Genomic DNA, 20,504 nt, shown 5'->3' with positions numbered 1-20,504 from the left:
ACTTTGTAAAAGGAGCGCTTGGGTTCAGGACATTAAAGGGTTACTCCACCTCAAAATGAAATTTTGTCATTAATCACTTACCTCCATGTCGTTCCAAACCCGTAAAAGCTTTGTTCGTCTTCGGAACACAATTTAAGATATTTTGGATGAAAACCAGGAGGCATGTGACTGTCCCATAGACTGCCAAATAAATAACAGAGTCAAGGTCCAGGAGAGGTATGAAAGTTGTCGTATAGAATAGTCCATCTGCCATCAGATGTGCAATCTGGGTTTTATGAAGCGACTACTTTTTGTATGTGAATAAAACAAAAATAACGACTTTATTTAACAATTTCTCCCCTCTCTCACTCCACATCAGCGTAGCGCCATTTTGGCGGATCTGAGCTGTACGCAGGCAGCGTGCGCTCTTCTGTGTCGGCCGCGCCACAAGGATACTTTTTCTACATATATTTATGCTTTGATTTGACAGAAAACGGTGCATTCTTGTACTTTGCAGTCTATAGGACAGTCACAGGCCTCCCGGTTTTCAGCCAGAATATCTTAAATTGTGTTCCGAAGATGAACAAAGCTTTTACGGGTTTGGAACGACATGTGGGTAAGTGATTAAAGACATCATTTTCATTTTGGGGTGGAGTATCCCTTTAAAGCTTACATTCAAAACAAGCTCCACATTGTTTAGCCTGTATAAATGTTCATACAGTGATGTTTCCTGTAGCTCATCTGTCTTGAATGTTGAAATAAACTATTGACTAACTTGATTTGCATATAAAGTATGCATCCAAATATCATGGAAAAACAAATAAAAAGTTTATTAGAGATTTCATATATAATGCTTGTCCTGCATGGACAAAATGTGTTTTTTTTGGATTTCATATATAATGCTTGTCCTGCCTGGACAAAATGTAACAACATGAATGTGTAATTTATGTTTGGGAAATGTTATGGAAACATCGAATGTCTTTCCAAAAAGCTTTCAGTAGACAAAACGCCATAAATGAGTTTTAAAAATTTCATGTGATTTAGGACCTGCCACTGAAGAGACTGGAAGTCTGTCCCTAACTGCCTCTTTCTTGTGTAAAATACACAGCATCTGCTCTGACTGACTCAGGTCATATACAACAAGATTCAAACATGTGGTTTCAGGAAGTCTTTGTAGATCCGCTTCACTCTTGCAAGTTCTCGCTCATCTGGTTTTATACTACCATACCACGGATACCACAGTTCTCCAGAGCGGAGAGAAGATGGGGCAGGAGTTGCTGCTACAGCACCATGAGTGTTTGAGTAGTCCTCTTTAGAGTAATCAATGAGGTAACTGGGCAGAAAGTAAACCTTAAACAAAAGAAGGGAGAAAAAAACATTACATTAAGCACTTGTGCACTAAATAACGAAACTGATCTTATAATTTTTTATAAAAGGACCTGTTTGTGCACATTGGCACTTATAACAATAAAAACAAGTGTCAGTTTACCACAATCTCTAGCAGTTTCAATGGCCTTGTTAAGTAGTTTCTGTTGTTTCATACACACACCTGAGGAAACAATTGAAGATGAAAAGTGCTAATCAGATCATGATCACACCAGAAATGTGACTCTTGAATGATTCAATGTATTGTGTTGTAATGAATTACCGGTTCGAGTGGAATCATACACAATTCCTGTCTGAGGACTAATGAACTGCTGCAACAGGTTCACATTCTGCAGAGAAAAGGCATGTATATAAAACCAAATACACTGTCCTCAGACAATACAAAAAAGGACAGAATCGAAAAACACACCTTGTAATGGACGATGATGTTTGGATCACGACAGATGGGACAAGGGTTGCCGCATATCTTATCACCTCTCTATAACAAGACAATCATCCTCTTTAACACTAATTTGATGGACTGAAAAAATAATAATTTGAACAACCAATCAATTAAAATTCAAAATAAATGTGTACTTACAATACAGGTCTTTCTTGTCTTTTGGGGAGGGACGCCCCCCTTATGGTTCCTCCTGTAGTTAGACCACACAGGCTTCGATCCATAGCGCTCAGTGTACTCTAACGAGAGATTCGAGCAACACTAAACGCTGTTTTAACCACAAGTTATCCATTCAGTAATCGAATCATTCATATTTACCTTCACTTTCTGAGTATTCCCAGGGTCTGTCTGAATATCTAAACAGTACCTCGGGTGACTCTGTGACATCAGCAGATGATGATGATGATGATGATGATGATAAAGCACGAAAATTCAGACGCAGCACTGGAGCAGTTATTTTCCAATCACGGATTCTCTGCAATACAAGACGCGTTATTTGTCCTTTATGTTGGTTGAGGTTGTTTGCACGCGAAATGAGTGGACAACAACAGACATATTTATATACCTTGTATATATATATAAAAACATCAATTAAAATATTGTGTCTGTAACCAACCAACCAACCTGTGTTTGAATATTTCTTTGTAAAATGACAGGAAACGTGCGGCAGATAATGATCCCAATGCGTTGTATGGAGGCCGCCATATTGTCTTTGTATCAAAGGAAGTTGTTTAAAGGTCAAAGTGTACTGTGACGGAAGTGCGCGTTTATTGTTCTCACTTTTTCATTTTAAAGGAGATCGTTTTAAATGAATTCACACAGTTTACCTAGTCAAATATTTCAGACAGAAATCAATGAAAAAATGTATTTTTATGTGAAACGTTTCCTGAAAGAAACGATCCCTCGTGTTGGTCAGTTTGCTAGCTAGTTATGGCACTGTATGCCAATGTTTTGCATTTTTGTCTTAGGAATATTACTTGTGGTTATATAAATGATCGTTTAAACAAATTATTGTTTAATTTTAACCCACGCTTTGAACATAATAGGGTTACGGTGATTTATATAAAGGCTGAATCTGCCTTACAATAGCTAGTTCTTTGCATTAACGAATACGCCTATATTAGTGTACAGTGATTGTAGAGTGAATCCTTACGTCATTTTTAATTTAGAAATTCCAACAAATTAATGATTAGCTTTGCATAGAAAGCACGTATAATAACCGGAAACCGGAGTGGGGGATGGGCTCGTCCTTGAACACACAGAAGAAGGTCGTTTCTAGAGGAGCGCGTGTTCATCAACTCCATATTGTGGAAAGAAACAAGTGCGCGCGCATGCGCGAGCCTATGATGACGCGAAAAACGTCAGAACTATATAAACCGAGTCCCACCCTTTCTAGAGCATTCCTGGATTTGTCTGAGGTAAGTGTCACGTCGGAGGACGGTTCTCCACCTTTTTGCGATTTAAAAGCTACCACCTCAGTTTTTATCGGCAAAAACGACTTTTTGATCGTTGTCTGGATTTCCGCCGCCAAACATTCGCTTTTGTCTAACGTCTCTTTGTGTTGTTGTTTCGTTTCAGGTCTGAGTCAGTCTCAGTGAAGATCTGGCGTCGAGGATTTTTCAACTGTGTGCGAAGATCAAAGCCCAAAAAACCCATTTTTTCTACTCGAGTAACGGACATTCGCTTACTACTTTTTTGCTCCAGATTGTTCAAGAAGGAAAAGCTCAATTTCAGCCACTACAATCCCGCCCATTATGCCATTTTTCAGCCAATAATGCTAAAGTCATGACAGTTTACGTTCTCTTAAACTGTTAAAAAGCTGAAAATTGTTGCTGTTAAGCACAATATATTAATAGCAACCCGAGACGCAGAGGAGAGGTATTAATAGTAAGTGTTCTTTCAAACCAATTTGAATCGAAACTACGTAACAGTTGAGCAGTTGTCTGTGTTGAAAATGATTCCAGATATAAATAGAGATTAAAAGTTCCGAGCGTGGCGACCTAAATGCGCCACGGTTTCTAGAAGCAGACAGCATGCTGAGATAAAGCGAGACTAGTGTATGAGCTCACACCGCAAAGCCGAGCAGCAGCTTCAACGCCCTGCTCCTCTTTGTGTGTGAGACGGAGCAATCCTAATCATTATTAAAGTAACGATAAACCATCGAATAATAAGCAATCTGTACATAAAGATTGCCATAGGCAGAGTCAGGAAGTGACAGTATTCAATTGGGGCTTTTTATAAACTGCATTCTTTTCAGAGGAGAGCTCACTGGAACAATCAACGCAATCTGCACATAAAGATTGCCAAGTGCGCCTGTGGATTTAGCCGAACAGAGAGAAAAAAAAGACTTGAAATGCAACATTTTGTTCATAATAATGTCGTTAATTGTTATTAGTTTGCGGAACTTGATACCCGTTGAGCTAGTTGAAATAAACCTCCCTAGGCAATTATAAAATGCATAGCAGTCTGACTATAAAGATTGCATTTTGTTTTGGTTTGTGTGCTTAACGAGTGCGTAGATAGGGTATTATTTGTCTTGTCGACTTTGCTTAAAAATGGCGGACGGGTTGTCCTTTGCTCGGATCACTCGAGGCAATGGTGGCTTTGTTTTTCTGACTGGATCTACGGGAAACGCTGTAGCTCGGAACGGCTGTCCCGCGTCGCCATCATCCCCATATACAGCTCGAGGTATCGTCTTAATATCCGTGAGTCGTTAGCGGGGTAAATATAGTAGCACTTTGTAACCGAGCAAGACAAATGCCAGGCGGGGGTTGTGTTTTTAAAAACTTGTTGGAATTCAAAGATGGCGACCGGGCAACCGTTCACGAAGACAAGCGGTTAAAGATAGTGGGCGTGGTTTACCGCAGACTTCAGCCAATCAGAGGAGCCGCTGTCAGCTGCTATATGAGAGGGAGACTTCGACAGATGGCGAATCAAATCCTCATGTGGCCACTATTGAGCAGATGCAGAAATTCATATTGCTGGCCTTTAGTCAGAACAACACTAGATGCTTTGTGTTGACGAGTTACAACACAAAACCATCGTGCTATTTGCTTAAAGATGCCAGCTGTTTATGTTACTCCCGATTAAAAAGTGAAAGTAGGTGACATGGTGTTGAACTTGATCTGCAGTCTTATACAGGACAGGGTGTAATGTTACTGTAAGAGTTAAAACTAAATGTTTCTTCACCTCTGCATCCCATCAGAAACCTGACAGATACACTGTTATAATATTTTCTCTCCAGTGAATGTACAGTCTTGTTGACTTGTTCTTGTTTGTTATGACCACTGTGACGTTTCCAGGAATTGTGTGTATTGTTCCGTGTTTAAGGAGCTCGGTTGTGACTATAAAAAGTTCTTCAACAACAGTGTTGCGGGTAAGACAAAACCTGATTTCTAACACGATCAAAAGTGAGTAAATTCTCATTTTTCGACATTAGTAGACCTTTCTCACTGTCTTGGAAATTATTTAAAACATGAATTCAAACGTTGCTAAACACTTGCATGCTTAACAGTCGTAAAAATCTATATACGTTCGCTGTATATATATTTCTATTTCCTGTGTAATTCGTCCCGTTGTTCATTTTCTGCTGTAGTTAGTTGGTTGGTGTCGCCGGTGTCCAGTCGAGTGTGCTGTAGTGAGAGGAGCTGGAGGCAGAAATACTCGCTACTGCTCCGCGTGGGCAGGACATATCACGTGACTCTCTCACTCTCTCTCTCTCTCTCTCTCTCTCTCTCTCTCTCTCTCTCTCTCTCTCTCTCTCTCTCTCTCTCTCTCTCTCTCTCTCTCTCTCGACCAGAAACACTCTGCCCTCACCATCTCTTTGTAATTACCTTTAACTACGTCAGATATTATTATCATTGGCATATGTCCATCTCATTTTTATTTTCTAATAATGTACCGTTTTTATTGCATATATTCTAATTGTTTCTGTATTTTAATATATCTTGATCACATTTGATACTTGCATTTCTTTTTGCTGCGTGGCAAATACACTGTTTCTGTATTTGTGTATATTTAGAAATAACCACATGGTGGCGACATACAACTTAGAAAGTCTTGTGCTCAGTTGCACAAAACCCCTTAAGTTAACCCTTAGTGATAATGCACTTATTTACTTGAGTTTCTTGCAACTGGATATTGATCCACAAGAGTAAAGTCTTTCAGAGTCTATTTCCTTCATTATATTTTCATTTCCTGATTTTTTTTTTCACATTACATTATATTCAAAATTATTATAATCATTCAAATTAATTTAACACTTTTTTTGGGGCCAAAATATGGACACAATTGTCAACATTATTGGGGAAGTATGTGTTTAGCAGGTAATATTACATATTTAAAAAAATGTAAATAAAAGATTATAATGAGGAAATAGACTCGCAAAGCCACTTATGCACTTTAAAAAAAAATCACCTAGTGGTTCTAGACTTCTGTATACATAAAACATACTTAAAACATGAAAACATAAATAAAAAAGATCCATTTAATGTACTGAGATTTTAAAACCTGCAGTATTATTGGAAAATATTTAAAGCTTACTGTTTAAAATTATTATACACGTTGGTCCCACTTTATATTAGGTGTATTTAATTACTATGTACTTGCAGAAAAAAAAAAAAAAAAAAAAAAAATAAAAATATATAATATATATATATATATATATATATATATATATATATATATATTCTATTACTTGTGAATTTATTTGGTGCATTGCACTTATTGTGTATTGCAAAGCATTAAGGTGGGAAACTGGTACGGTTAGGTCAGGGTGGGTTCACGGGTAGGTTCTGTTAATGCAGTTACAAAAATAATTACATGCAGTTATTTTTAAAATATAAGTACAGTGAAAAAACAAGGATGTACACAATAAGTGCATTGTATCAAATTAGTATTTAAAGTGTTAAAATTATATTGAAAGACACGTAAGCTAGAATGGATCCTACACATTTTATATCCACCAACCCCATAGCAGTGACAATTGTGGATTTGGGTAAAGTCTATTTTTTCATGTTTTCAGACTTTATAATAAGTGTGACTTATAATATAGTAAAGGTTTTGGTGTGTAAGTGTTTACAAACATCTCATTTTATTATAGGAACTTTTATCTATTGATGTTAGGTTATAGACAGAAGGATCACAGCAGTGTCTAACAAGGAAATATGATATTAATGCTAGAGTCCCTGTGTGCTTTACAGCTGACGTGTGGCCATGCTTTTCTGATAAACAAGAAAATCCAGTCAATCATTTGAACACTTTTACTGTGCCCTCCCTAGTTTTTCTTGAAATACTTGTGATAAATGGTATTAGTTGTGCTACGATTGAACTTCTGGAGGATTGCAAGGGTCATCACTATTTTTACAATATTACTTAATTGCTAATAAAATAAATTGTAAAAACCAAGTGCATTCTTAAATTTAAATCTTTTTTTTTATTTCTGTTCTTGTATAATTCTTATTATTTAAATTATATAATAATCTGAATGCACATTACTGATCACAGCCATTATATTCTCATACATGTCCTTTGTACCTGTGATGTTTACTTTGGGTAATGTACAGTGTATATAAAAAGCAGGTGGGTTTATGACAGTGACATGACACATGTAATATAACATTTTACTTTTATGTTTACCATAGATCATTTCAAATTATGAACTACATTATGCAGCGCTCACATAACCAGTCATCCAGTTTGAGTTTCTCGTATAACTAAATAAGTGACAGACTTATTCAATTATTCTAGAAGATTGGTTACATGAACGCTGTATAATTCAGTCTGCAGTCAGATGTTAAACTATAACAGTTGTAGCAGCTGCCCTTTTCTAGTAACAGTAAGTCCAGTATATTGACAGTCCACCAGACATCATATATTAAACATTTTATTTACCAGGAAGGATTCTTTGTAGTCGGTTGGAGTATAATATTTATTTATACTTGTTACCTAACAGTTTTGGGGCTCTTGTAATAATCTAAGTCCCACCTTATTTTACAATAACATAATTTTCCAAAAGATGAAACATGAATCAACTGTTGTTTGAAGTAGTGTGTTTAATAAGGAAGACATTACTTTTTTTTTTACACACACAACTTGTTCTGTAGTCATGATTGCACTGTGATGTGTGAGCCAGAAAACTGATAATACATCCGTATCTGATTAAGTACAATATATAAAACATTTATAAGTTTCTCTCCGTTCTTTGAATGCATACATGCAGAGTTGACAGCAGCTGTTCTGTGATGTCGTTGGTAGTCATGTGACTGTTTTCATTCCCAATGTCTTCAGAATTTGTTGTTTGAAGTTTATTTCAGATCCACAGTCGCCTTAGTAAATGTACATTACTATGAACTTTGTCCTTGTGCTGTTCCAGTGAGCTCTCCTGAAGTGCCATGATCTCATTATTTCAGTATTGGGTGATTTCATGCCATATCCGGATTTTCCCCAGTGGCATAAGCACATGAATAACCCCTGTTTTCTCTCCCTCTGTCAGTAAGGAGCTATGGCCGTGGGCCCGGTGGACCCCAGGGAGGTGCTGAAAGGAGTTGAAGCTCTGCTTGGGAAAGATGGAGAGCTACGAAGCCTTGAGGGAGTTGCTAAAGTCTTTAGGTGAAAAGCTGTTCGATTTTATTTTCTAAAAAACCATTAATTCCTTTAATAGTATTTCTAACATTTAACTTTTCAAACAGTCTCATGAAGGCCTCGCATAAAATGGTCAGCAGATGCATGTATCTGAACATCTTACTGCAGACAAAGTCACATGATGTACTTAATCGGTAAGAATAATAGCCATCAAAAGAAACATTTGAAACCTTTGTGTTCTCAAGGTTATGCCTAACTCTGTCTCTTCTGCTCAGGTTTATCCGAGTTGGAGGCTACAAGTTGTTGAACTCTTGGCTCACCTACTCAAAGACCACCACTAACACCCCCCTGCTGCAGCTCATACTGCTCACCCTGCAGAAACTCCCCCTGACTGTGGACCACCTCAAACAGGTACTTCACCGCACCATGGCCCATAAAACTCACACACAAGCATGCCCCCACAGTCTTCTAACACCTGCTCTCTGTGTGTTATCTTTTCTTCTGCTAGAACAACACAGCCAAGCTGGTGAAACATCTGAGCAAGAGCGGCGAGACAGAAGGTAAGAGCACATGTTCCATGAATCAGTGCCGGACAGTCTGTCTTCCAGAGCTCTGGTTTGAACTCTCTCTCTCTCTCTCTCTCAGAGCTGAGGAAGCTGGCGTCAGTGCTGGTGGAAGGCTGGATGGCTATTATCCGTTCTCAGAGTGTCTCTAGTGGAGCTTCACCCAATGGTAGGGTTTCCAGTTAACATCGTCTTCTATGTCACTCTGTTTTTGTTAAAGTAGACTTAATGCACTTTTAACTTGAATTATTAGAAAGTGAGGTTCCCGTTATTGGCGTATAACCCAACTCTGTTTTCCATCAGACAAGAAACGGAAAAAGGAGGATGGAAAAGTGCGTCCAGAGGTGAAGCCCCGAGAAAAAGGAGCAGAGGAGGAGAAGAAAGACAAACCAAAAGCTTATGCCCCAAGTCATGCAAAGATCCGCTCTACAGGTTAGTCACCAGTGCTATTTTAGTATCATTTATATAATATTAGAGTATTTAGTTATATTTTTAATTAGGTTTTGTTATTATATTTTTATTGTTTTATGTTTTTAGTATTTATTCATTATTTTAATTAAGTTTTATTACATTTACATTTTTTGTTTGTGACATTTCCTCTTTTTTTATTTTTTAATATTCCTATTCAACTTTTTTTTCTAGTACTTTAAATTTTTATATATATATATTATATATATTATATATTATATATATATATATAGATATATATATATATATATATATATATATATATATATAAAATGCTATATGTAGTTTTCCTTTTATTAACTGAAACTTATAATATTTAATATTATTAACTTTATCAAAAACTATTTTGTTAGGGTTTAAATTTATGATTTTTGTAACTATATATATATATATATATAATCATTTATAATAGAATTGTTTATGTCTCAGTAACACATTTTTTAAAAATTCTGTTTACATTTACTCTAAACATTGTGTCTTCAGGTTTGGAGGAGAGTCCAGCTCCAGTTCCTGTAAAGAAACCCCCCCCTGCACCACAACTTGGAGACAAATACAACATTAAGCCTGCTCTTCTCAAAAGACCAAGGTAAGTGGACACTTCATTTCTTTCTCGCAAGTAATGAACAGGTTCATATGATCCAGGAATCCAGGATGGGCCCCTTCTCATTTGATTGATGATTTGAATGAATTTGAATGCAGTTTTACTTCAGAGGGTTTGAAAATGAATCATTAAACACATTCTCTGCTGTTCATTCAGCACATCGCTGACTGACGCACCACCAGTGGAGAAGAAGTACAAGCCCCTTAACACCACCCCCAACTCTGCCAAAGAGATCAAAGTCAAACTTATACCCCCACAGCGTGAGTATGCCCATTCAGCACCTGCAATATGATTATGATAATCTGCAATAAAGGAGAGTAGGGTTTCCTCTCCGACTGGTGCTTAATATGAATTTCTCTTCCTTTTAGCGATGGAAGCCACTGGATTTTTGGATGCCCTCAACTCCGCTCCAGTACCTGGCATCAAGATCAAGAAAAAGAAATCAAAAGCAGTTTCCCCTACCACTAACAAGGTGTGCCACATCAGACAACCCTCATTTGTGTTTGTGCTTCATGGATTTTAATTTCCCACAGACCCACTAACTGTGTTTTGTTCCTCTCATCTCTCTTGTGCTCCACAGCCCTGTCCATTTGACAACAGGCCGCAGTCGTACTCGGGCACACAGGCCAAACCGTCTTCCCCTGAGACGCCCTCATCTCAGACTCCCCCTCATGAGAACCAAGATCTGGAGCAGCCTGGCACACCCGTGCCCACCGAGGACCCTGATGCCATGGAAACCGGTGAGTCCTGCTGCAAAGAAATGGGCCACAGCCTCACTGAGAGCTGTATGAAAGGATGTGCTAATTTAAAATGCCTTTTTTTGTGTGTTTTAGGTGATAAACCCAATGCTCTGGCTGAACCTCGCGGTGAGGAGGAGAGTCTGACTAAGAAAGGAAAGAAAAAGAAAAGCGTTCGGTGGGCGGAAGAGGATCATCTCAAAGAGTACTTCTACTTTGACCTGGATGAGACAGAAAGAGGTAAGGCAGCACTTTCTTCACTTAGACTGCTGTTCAAAAGTTTGAGGTTTGTAAGGTTTGTCAGTTTGTAAGTCTCTTCAATAAAAAAATACAGTAAAATGATTCCTATTATTACAATATAAAACTGGTAATACCTGAAAATACTTGTGTGTTTTGTTCAATAATAATCATCACTCTGTTTCCCTCTGTCTCAGTGAACGTTAATAAAATTAAGGACTTCGGTGAGGCGGCCAAACGGGAGCTGATGATGGACAGGCAGACGTTTGAAATGGCTCGTCGTCATTCTCACGACACCATGGAGGAGAGGGTGACCTGGACTCCTCCACGACCTTTGACCCTCATAGGCAGCCTGGTCATTCCTGGTTCCAGCAGCAGAGAGAAGATGACCCAGAGAGACCGAGAGATGGGCATTCTGCAGGAGATCTTCCTCAGCAAAGAGAGGTCAGACCATGCTTTGATGAAGAAAAAAATGACTGAATGATGTTTCAGTTTCTTTTGAAACATTCTTTCTTTTCTCATGTAGTGTGTCCCGTTTAGTGATCGTTTATAGCATGAAACAACATTCGCAAAGCATTCAATGCCCACAATATGGTGTATAAAGACTCACATGTAGGCTGGGAATCCGATTGGATTTGACTGGATTATGAAAAGTGGGCCATGATATTATTTACTACTTAGAATGATATGCAAAAATCATTTTAGCATTATTTATACGCTATTGTAGTTTTTAAAAATACAGTTTTCATTTTAATTTTTGTTTAATTTTTATTTATTTTTACTCTATTTATTTATTTATTTATTTATTTATTTTTCAGATTTAGTATTTATTATTTATCTATTTCCTGTTAGGATTTTGTTTTAAAACATTAAAAATATTTTTTCATCTAATTTTTTTTGTTTAGCTTTATCAAAAAAAAAGTTTTTAATAGATGTTGAAAAAAAAAAAAACTTGCACAAATGAATCATCCACATTGGTGAATAAAGTAAACAGGGTTAAACATGTCTTCAGGAGCTTTAAATGGACATATATGGTTTGTTTCCTTTCTCTCTGCAGTGTTCCAGACAGTCCTCATGAACCCGACCCTGAGCCGTATGAGCCCATGCCTCCTCGTCTCATCCCACTGGATGAGGTAAGACCGCCAATGACCTTTTCATATGCTTTCCCCTTCCATTTTTTTCTTTGATTTTGAAGTATCAGATGTGGCGTGTTAACGACCTCTTGACTCTGTGGTGTTGTAGGACAGCAGTATGGAGGAGAATTACATGGAGCCGGCTGACGCTGCTGCCTCCGGCGGCTCTTCAGGCTCTAATGAAAGCTCCAAGCTGCCTCCTGTTCTAGCTAACCTCATGGGAAGTCTGGGCAACAGCGGCCGCAGCCCTCAGGCGCAAGGCAACGCCCCACCAGTCAGTAATAACCCCGCTGTTAATGTGCAGGAACTGCTCTCATCTATCATGGTAAGATTTAATGGCTATGTATATGTTATTTACCAGGAGAATGCGCAAAGGCTTTTATTTTAAGCATCTCCTCTGGTTTCCAGGGTGCTCAGGGATCTAACCAGTCTCCAGAGGACCTGATCAAACAGCCTGATTTCTCAGATAAGATCAAGCAGCTTTTGGGCTCTCTGCAACAAAACCAGAACCAGAATCAGAATCAGAACCAACCTGCCAATGCTCCACCAAGTACGTCTTTGCTCTCTTTCAACTGTTTCAGCGCTACTTAGTGTTGTTTATATACTATTGTAATATTTAATCGTATTTTAAATTACTTTATAATTTTTTTGTGTGGTTTTTTTTTTTTTTTTTTTTGGCTATGTTTTTAAAATATTTTTATTTAGGTTCATTTTCAATCACTTATTTTATTATTCTTATTTTTTTAATTCTAATTTTTTCTTTATATTTTATTTAATTTCTCTAATATCTAAGGTTTTAATTTTAGCATTGTTTTAGTGATTTTTTTAATTTATTTTTTTAGTTCAGTTTATTGATTTTATTAGTTTATTCAGCTTTAATTTCAGTTTTAGTTTCAGTAATTTTGGTACTTATTAGTATTTTTTTTTTTTTTTTTTTTTTAGTTTGTTTTTCATTTAATAGCGTTCATTTTATTTCAATAAACTGAAGCCTTTTATTATTAGTTTTTTTTTTTACCATAACACTGCTTTGTTGAGGAACAACTGCATGATGGTTAAGCAGCATATTTAATGTTGTGTTTCCCTCACTTCATAGTGAACACGGGTCTGCTTGGCCATGGCCCCGGCATGAACAACATGCCAATGCCCATGAATGGTGGTTTCCCTCCAAACAAGCCCCCTGGACCACATTTCAACCATCCTCCTCCTCCCCACGGCCACGGCCCACCCTTCAACGCCGGTGGTCCACGCATGATGGGTCCTCCACCTGGTCCACAGGGCCGCGGGGCGGACAACGGCAACTACTGGGGCGACGACTCCATGAGAGGAGGCCCACACCGGGGAGGACACTTCCACCGGGGGAGAGGGAGAGGAGGAGACCCGGGCTTCAGAGGACGAGGGGGACGCGGAGGACCACGTGGGGGACACAACAACATGGGCGGTAAGTTTGATCGCCTAACACTTTACATTTTCCAGCATTTAAAGCCAGCATGTAAATAGCAATCTTTTTGTTTCATTTCAGACATGTCAAAGAGGCCGGTGTGTCGCCACTTCATGATGAAGGGAAATTGTCGGTATGAAAATAACTGTGCCTTTTACCACCCCGGTGTAAACGGCCCACCGCTTCCTCCCCAGCACGGACACTAACACACCGAAAACTGCTGTTCCTTGAACTCACCACTAGTGGGCAACAGGACTCAAAATGAGCCTCCTGGACAGAAACTGAAACTCTGCTTCCTCCAACTGTACAGTTGCTTCATTGGATCTGAACGTTAATATTTCTTCTCCATTTTACACTACTTTCCCTCATCTGGAAAGCTGTGGGAAGATCTGAGATCCTCTATGAAGAGACTACCTGTAAATAGTGATTCCTGGATATGTATATTTTTATTGCGATTCTGTGTACCACTGACCTGACTGCTAAAGATTGTACTACATAACTCTGGAACCACTAGGACACGATGTAAATAACTGTCTTCAGCCAGTGGCGAACAGTTCCTTAAGCTCCTCCTGGTGGCAAAAACCCAAGATACTGGATGTGCAGTTCTCTAAATTATAATTCACACGTCACTCATTCTTTGAAATCAATGAAATCGACGCTTTGAAAAGTTGTTACAGCACAGAACTTTTATTTGAAGATTTTCTGGTTGAATTCAGACCCTCTGCTGTTGTACTGTTTGATGTTTTATTTTCAGGTTTCTATCGAAGAGCTTCTATGAAATGTGTAGTTGCCTCACACACAGTCCTCGTTTTTTCAGTCCACGATTTTTAGTTTCAAAAAGATACTCCGCAGCACTGAAATGTATTCATGAATTGGCATTATGTTCACTTTTTGCCCCGAATTGGAAATACTATGTACGCAAGGGGTTAATACTATTCAGAAGATCTACCTTTTGCATTTTTGAAGTCCCACTGAATACTTGAATCGATACTTTGTGATGGAAAGCGATCCTAGCCTGCTAAAAAAACATCAGCTGTTGTTCTGTGTAGTGTGACAATCAGGAGAATTCGTGATGTTGATGCTGTGGCTTGATTTGCTGTGCGTTCATGTTCTCGGACCCGTGTGGGTCTGTCCTGCTCTATCAGTGTTCAGCTGAGCCTAACCCAGGCTACAAACCACTATCATCAAGGCCAGACGTATTCAGGTGTTTTCTGTGAAAACAGTGGCCATTGTCTCTTGTGGGACTCGATTTTCTTTTTCTTTGTTGGATTTGCTATTTTGCCATGATTTTATTTTGATACAAGTCTGATGATTTTGCTTTTCTATTGTTGTCGGAGAGATGTCTATGTGTCAGAGCGCCACATAAACACAATAAAAGGCACATTCAGAAATGTAAGGTGTTTTTCTACTTGTGAATTAATAAAGGTTTTCTTTCAAATTAACTTTTTTCTATTTTCGGAGCAAGTGTCAATATATAATGAGCACTCTCTCTCAGTGCCTGTTTGCTTTTTTCACGTCTATATGCCTCGTTGTTTGAATGTCAAACAGGGTTACGTTAGGATTCACTGAATTCTCCTCCCCCTCTTATGGCAGTGCGGTCAGATGGCTAACAGTCCTTTGCGGTTGCGTTTGCCTTCCTGTCTGTCAGATCCGTGTTCTCAGGGCGGAGTCGGTGCAGATGGCTGCCGGAGTGTGTGTGATCAGGGGTGGCCTGTGCACCCAGCCCTCGAGGACAAATATTGACTTCAGCTTCAGAGAATTTCTGCCTGTGTGCGAGGTGCAGGAAGGATTAATTAGAGTTAAGGACACCTCAGCAATTCATTTGTCCTATGTAACGTTCATTTAATTTTTACGAGCTTTCAGTGTGTCCTCCTCGGCCACTGTAGAGGAAAAATGTTACCGAAAATATCTAGGTCTTTGCTGTGTATAAAAACATCCAAGCAGTTTTGTGATCGTGATGCTATACTAGATTGCTGTTGACAAATGTTCTTTTACATTCTTTTATTTCCAAGGAATTCATTCTTTTGTTTAATGTTTGTTTCAAGAAAATTACTAAATCAAACAAGATGTATTCAGATAAGTAACTCATTTTGGTAACAGGACTGCAATAAATGTAAGAATGTAAGTAAATGTAAATGTAAGGATTCTAATGTTTAATGTTTTGGGGTCAGTGAGATTTATTGATTTTATTTCAGCAAAGACACATTAAATTGATCAAAAGTGACAGTAAAGATTGTTACAAAATAGTTATGTATTAAATGCAAAATTATGTTCTATTATTAATAATATATAATTGTAATAAAATTATGTATTTTTATATAATTTTATTATACTATTAAATTATACAAAAAAATTATATAACAATATTATATAATACATTATTACAAACTTAAAATGCTAAATATATTTACATTTTATTAATATAAATGTTATATACAGTGTATGTGTGTATTATATTCATTTATACAAAATATTTTTATTTCAAATAAATGCTGTCCTTTTATCTTTCTATTAATCAAAGAATCTTGAGAAATAATGTATCAATTTTCAATAATACATGGTTTCCACAGAAACAAATCACAACTGCTTTCAACATTGATAATTATAATAAAAATGTTTCTTGAGCAGCATATTAGAATTATTTCTGAAGGACCACGTGACACTGAAGACTGGACGCAGCTTTTGTCATCATAGGGGAAAAAAATACATTTAATTATTAATTAAAATAGAAAAACTTTTTCTTTAAATTGTAATATTTTAGAATATTACAGTTTTATCTTATTTAAAATTATTTTATTCAATATTTTGTGCTATCATTGTATGTCCATTATTATTATTATTAATATTACATACATTTCCTGAAGCACCTTTTACTACATACATTTCCTAAGCACCTTTTACTTTGACATAAGGGTAAAAAAAAATAAAAAAAAGCTGCCTTAGTTGAAGCACATCCTCGGCTGTCATACCTGTCATTTTCAGCACAATATAGGGGCAGTGAAATGTCCAGCTGGAGGACAGAGAGTGAACTCATAAAGACTGGATTCATTGAGTCTGAGTGGTGTTTGTCGTGGAGGCCCTGACTCCATTCCACTCGGCACAAAGGCGCCATTGATCCTCACTGTCACATTATCCCACAGCCACTAGTGGAAAGAGGCTTTGTCAGGCCTTCGTTTCAGAGAAGATGAAATCAGCTAAACATGCACCTCTTCAGTTTACAGCAATGACTTGCTCTGGAAATGTTAACATCGTCTGTATGTTTGAGCAACTCGACAGAGGATGTTACACAATAACATTTACAACTGTCATGTAATCTAATTATAACACTAAAAGTCACTGGTGATGCTTTTCCTTTATTAGAATTAGTACGGAAAAGTGGTAGAAGTAACGAAATAAAACAAAAATGAATAAAATAAAATATAAATTATTAAAATAAAAGGTGATGATTTTTCCTAAACATAAAAATAAAATGAAATGAAATGAAATAAAATACTTTAAATATTATGTACATAAAAGGTGTTGCTTTTTCTGTACTAGAATTGGTACAGAGAAGTGGTAGAAGTAATAAAATAAAATAAAATAAATTGAAATATTATTAAAATAAAAGGTCACTGGTGATGCTTTTCCTTTACTAGAGTTAGAATTTATTAGAAAAGTAATGAAGTAATAAAATAAAATAAAATAAAATAAAATGAAATCATTGAAAAAATTACTGAAAATAAAGTGAATGATTTTAAAATAATAAAACAATAATAAAATAAATAAAATAATTTATAATAATAATAATAAAAGGTGAAGTAATAAAATAAAATTAAATTCAATTAAATTAAATTAGAATTAGTATGGAAAAATAATAAAATAAATGATTAAAATTAAAAGTTATGCTTTTTCCTTCATTAGAATTAGTATGGAAAAATAATAAAATAAAATACTTTAAATATTTTTAACATAAAAGGTGTTGCTTTTCCTTTACTAGAATTGGTATGGAAAAGTGGTAGAAGTAATAAAATAAAATAAAATAAAATAAAATAAAATAAAATAAAATAAAAAAGGTAACTGGTGATGCTTTTCCTTTATTAGAATTAGAATTTATTTAAAAAAGTGGTTGAAGTAATAAAAATAAAACAAAAGAACTGAAAGAAGTTATGAAAATAAAGTTAATGATTTTTAAATAATAAAACAATAATACAATTAATAAAATAATAATAATAATAATAATAATAATAATAATAATAATATATATTTATAATAATGTTAAATTTTTTAGTTGTTGTATATTTTTCAATGTGTAATATTGATACAGAATCAGTCATCTTAAGGACACGTCAGTCCTTTCGAAGGAACGGTGTTCAAGAAACTTCCTTTTGAGCGCTTCATTAAGCAAATGTTTGCAAGGCAGGATTTCACCAGCAAACTAAACTTTGGGTATAGACTATTAAGAATCCTGTATACAATACACACCCTATTATATTACAGAAAACAGATTCTAATGCACTAGCAAGTTATAATGTCAAAATATTCCCACATGCAAATAGTAGATTTCCTTCAGATGCAATTATACACTGTTTAAAAACATACCGTACAGTTAAGATTCAAATCTACAATTCAATGTGTTTGATGATAATATGATAAAAATATGCATCAAGATATTCCTGCGTAATAAACAGGTTTCTCATTCTAACACCACGTCATGCCTCAAATTACAAAAGCCCATTAATGTACCCCTCTGACATCACGGCTCAGAGCTCAGCCAATCCTAATAAGCCCAATCATGTTCAATAGCTTATCACGACTATCTGCTGACCTGTCCTTGGCGCCGAGCCAAATAAAAGACTTAATGCAAAGTTTGCTTGCAAAATAAGGCGGAATAGATTAAAATGCAGAATCAAATTCCAGAACAGAAGAGAGGTGGGCGGAGCTTCAGGTGAACAGGTATAAGAGCCGTACAGGTGAGAGAGAGAGAGAGAGACCAGGAGTCTGAACACACTCAACAGCGAAGCCGAGAACAGGTGAGGATTCCACATCACAGGGACTTTGTTCTGCTATATCACCATTAACTGCTGGGACTGATGGTAAAATCATGCTTTGTCATTTCCTAACAGTTATATCTCGAAACGTTTCGTTCTTTCAGCTTGTGAAGATGCTTAAAGGAATACTCTCAGTGCTCTTGGTCCTGGTGACCTTGTCTTCAGCCATCGGGAAGCCTGAGAAGACCACTCCCAAGAAAGAGAAGAGGATTCCTCAGACTCTCTCCAGAGGTCAGCTTCATGAAAATATGCCAAAATATTGCTTTTTAGCAGCTCTTGTAAAATGATGTTGCTTTAGTTAGCTGTTGGAATTGCATAACTGAAGCTACATGTGAACTATGCAGAATGTAGTACAGAGAAATGTTTCAGGTTCTTTACTGTGCTGCCTCATACATCACTTTGTGCAATACTGATTTGGCTGAGTAGATGTTGGATTTTAGGATTCATATTCAGTATCCTTTTCCTTTCAGGATGGGGTGATCAGCTGATTTGGGCACAGACGTATGAGGAAGCTCTGTTTTGGTCACGATCCAAGTGAGAAATGCTTATATTATACAGAATTATAGAGTATGGCGTTCAATAATAAGTACTTCTGTTTGTATAGAAGGTCTGTTAATGATATATATATATATATATATATATATATATATATATATATATATATATATATATATATATATATATATATATATATATATATATATATATTTTTTTTACAACTTGTATAATCTGTTTAATTAGGAACAAGCCCCTCATGGTCATCTTTCATCTGGAGGACTGTCCACACAGCCAGTGTAAGGATTGATTTTTATTTTGAGATTTTCACTGTTGGTTAGTTTACAATTCTCAATTTTTTTCCTTATGTTTGTATCATGATTTTATTTTTTACATGCTCTATATTACTTTATCAGCTCTGAAGAAGGCCTTTGCTGAGGATAAAGAGATCCAGAAGCTGGCCGATGACGAGTTCGTGATATTGAACTTGGTGGTGAGTAAAACTTTACCATTTGTTAATATTAACGTTAATTCCATTATCTACTAATACGAAATTCTACACTATAAGTTAATAGGCCTATTACTCTATACCTATTATTTTTATTTTTATGAATATTTTTATTAGACTAACTTACATTAGCAAAGATTTATAAATACTGCAACAAAAGTATTGCTCACAGTTGATTTATAATGCAGTCTGTGTATTGATCTGTAGGCTCTAGTCTGTTATGTGTATGAACGTCTTGTCTTTTACAGTACGAGACCACAGATAAACACTTGTCTCCTGATGGCCAGTACGTTCCCAGAATCCTCTTTGTTGGTGAGTTGATTTAATCATGACTGATAGGCTACATAAATAATGCTACACATTATGAAGTAGTCTGCATAAATGATTAAAATCCTTCTTGTTTTCCAGATCCCTCCATGACCGTTCGTGCAGACATCACTGGCCGATATTCCAACCGCCTGTACGCCTATGAACCCGCCGATATGAAACTCTGTAAGTCTGAAAGCTGTTTTAATGCCAAAAATAAGTTACTCCACGTCACCAGACTGACAGCATCATTGGTTTGGTTTGTTTCCACAGTGTTGAGCAACATGCAAAGAGCCTTGAAGTTTCTGAAGACAGAGCTGTGAACACAAAAGCCCAGCCGAAAGGATATTACTTCTCTGAGGGTCACTATTACTCTGTCATTTGTTTACTGACGACATGAAACGCACTGTAAAGCCCTGTACAAAATTTGTTCTTTGAGTAGATTGTTACGGTAAACTTCAGGCTTTCTTTTCAGGTTTTTTTTTTCCAATAAATGAAGTTGAAAATTCATTTCTCCTGGTAATTTGTTTATGCTGTTATGTTTGCACCGTTTATTCAAAGCAGAGGTCATGTGGGTTTTTTAGTTAAAGGGACAGTTCACACAA

At 36.5% G+C, this 20,504-nt stretch overlaps 2 protein-coding genes and 1 pseudogene across 6 annotated transcripts; 2 read left to right on the top strand and 1 right to left on the bottom strand.

Moving 5' to 3' along the window:
* Nucleotides 1–955: 955 nt before the first annotated feature.
* Nucleotides 956–2,946, bottom strand: LOC109057600 (annotated as a pseudogene).
* A 149-nt stretch (nt 2,947–3,095) lies between these two features.
* LOC109057561 (serine/threonine-protein phosphatase 1 regulatory subunit 10-like) lies at nt 3,096–15,005 on the top strand. Of its 4 annotated transcripts, none has more exons than XM_042745778.1 (19): nt 3,096–3,222; nt 3,383–5,180; nt 8,298–8,413; nt 8,494–8,580; nt 8,662–8,797; nt 8,895–8,946; nt 9,032–9,118; nt 9,253–9,381; nt 9,901–10,003; nt 10,175–10,278; nt 10,387–10,490; nt 10,599–10,758; nt 10,852–10,995; nt 11,190–11,436; nt 12,050–12,125; nt 12,235–12,450; nt 12,534–12,675; nt 13,219–13,563; nt 13,645–15,005. In XM_042745778.1, exons 3-19 carry the CDS (start codon nt 8,307–8,309, stop codon nt 13,767–13,769), a joined length of 2,364 nt encoding a protein of 787 aa, XP_042601712.1. In that variant the 5' UTR covers nt 3,096–3,222; nt 3,383–5,180; nt 8,298–8,306; the 3' UTR covers nt 13,770–15,005. The 4 variants fall into 4 exon arrangements, with proteins under 4 accessions (XP_042601712.1, XP_042601711.1, XP_042601713.1 ...); XM_042745777.1 differs by having other exon boundaries at nt 3,216–4,903; nt 5,107–5,180; XM_042745779.1 differs by having other exon boundaries at nt 3,216–4,492.
* A 3,391-nt stretch (nt 15,006–18,396) lies between these two features.
* Nucleotides 18,397–20,409, top strand: agr2 (anterior gradient 2). Of its 2 annotated transcripts, none has more exons than XM_042745144.1 (8): nt 18,397–18,572; nt 18,695–18,821; nt 19,061–19,124; nt 19,332–19,384; nt 19,502–19,578; nt 19,842–19,905; nt 20,002–20,085; nt 20,173–20,409. In XM_042745144.1, exons 2-8 carry the CDS (start codon nt 18,704–18,706, stop codon nt 20,220–20,222), a joined length of 510 nt encoding a protein of 169 aa, XP_042601078.1. In that variant the 5' UTR covers nt 18,397–18,572; nt 18,695–18,703; the 3' UTR covers nt 20,223–20,409. The 2 variants fall into 2 exon arrangements, with proteins under 2 accessions (XP_042601078.1, XP_042601079.1); XM_042745145.1 differs by having other exon boundaries at nt 18,448–18,572; nt 18,666–18,821.
* The last annotated feature ends 95 nt before the right edge of the window (nt 20,410–20,504 follow it).

Source organism: Cyprinus carpio, chromosome B19, assembly GCF_018340385.1.
Source record: "Cyprinus carpio isolate SPL01 chromosome B19, ASM1834038v1, whole genome shotgun sequence".
Classification (NCBI taxonomy): Eukaryota; Metazoa; Chordata; class Actinopteri; order Cypriniformes; family Cyprinidae; genus Cyprinus; species Cyprinus carpio.
The sequence above is the reverse complement of the archived record's forward strand: the minus strand, read 5'-3'. Positions and strand labels throughout refer to the sequence as shown.

What these genes read in the sequence shown, in the direction of transcription:
- LOC109057561 (XM_042745778.1), top strand. Translation starts at nt 8,307, where the DNA reads ATGGCCGTGGGCCCGGTGGACCCCAGGGAGGTGCTGAAAGGAGTTGAA. An exon ending in CAAGAGCGGCGAGACAGAAG is followed by an intron (nt 8,947 to 9,031) that starts GTAAGAGCACAT and finishes TCTCTCTCTCAG; the next exon opens with AGCTGAGGAAGCTGGCGTCA. An exon ending in GGGACACAACAACATGGGCG is followed by an intron (nt 13,564 to 13,644) that starts GTAAGTTTGATC and finishes GTTTCATTTCAG; the next exon opens with ACATGTCAAAGAGGCCGGTG.
- agr2 (XM_042745144.1), top strand. Translation starts at nt 18,704, where the DNA reads ATGCTTAAAGGAATACTCTCAGTGCTCTTGGTCCTGGTGACCTTGTCT. An exon ending in CTGTTTTGGTCACGATCCAA is followed by an intron (nt 19,125 to 19,331) that starts GTGAGAAATGCT and finishes CTGTTTAATTAG; the next exon opens with GAACAAGCCCCTCATGGTCA. An exon ending in TCGTGATATTGAACTTGGTG is followed by an intron (nt 19,579 to 19,841) that starts GTGAGTAAAACT and finishes TGTCTTTTACAG; the next exon opens with TACGAGACCACAGATAAACA.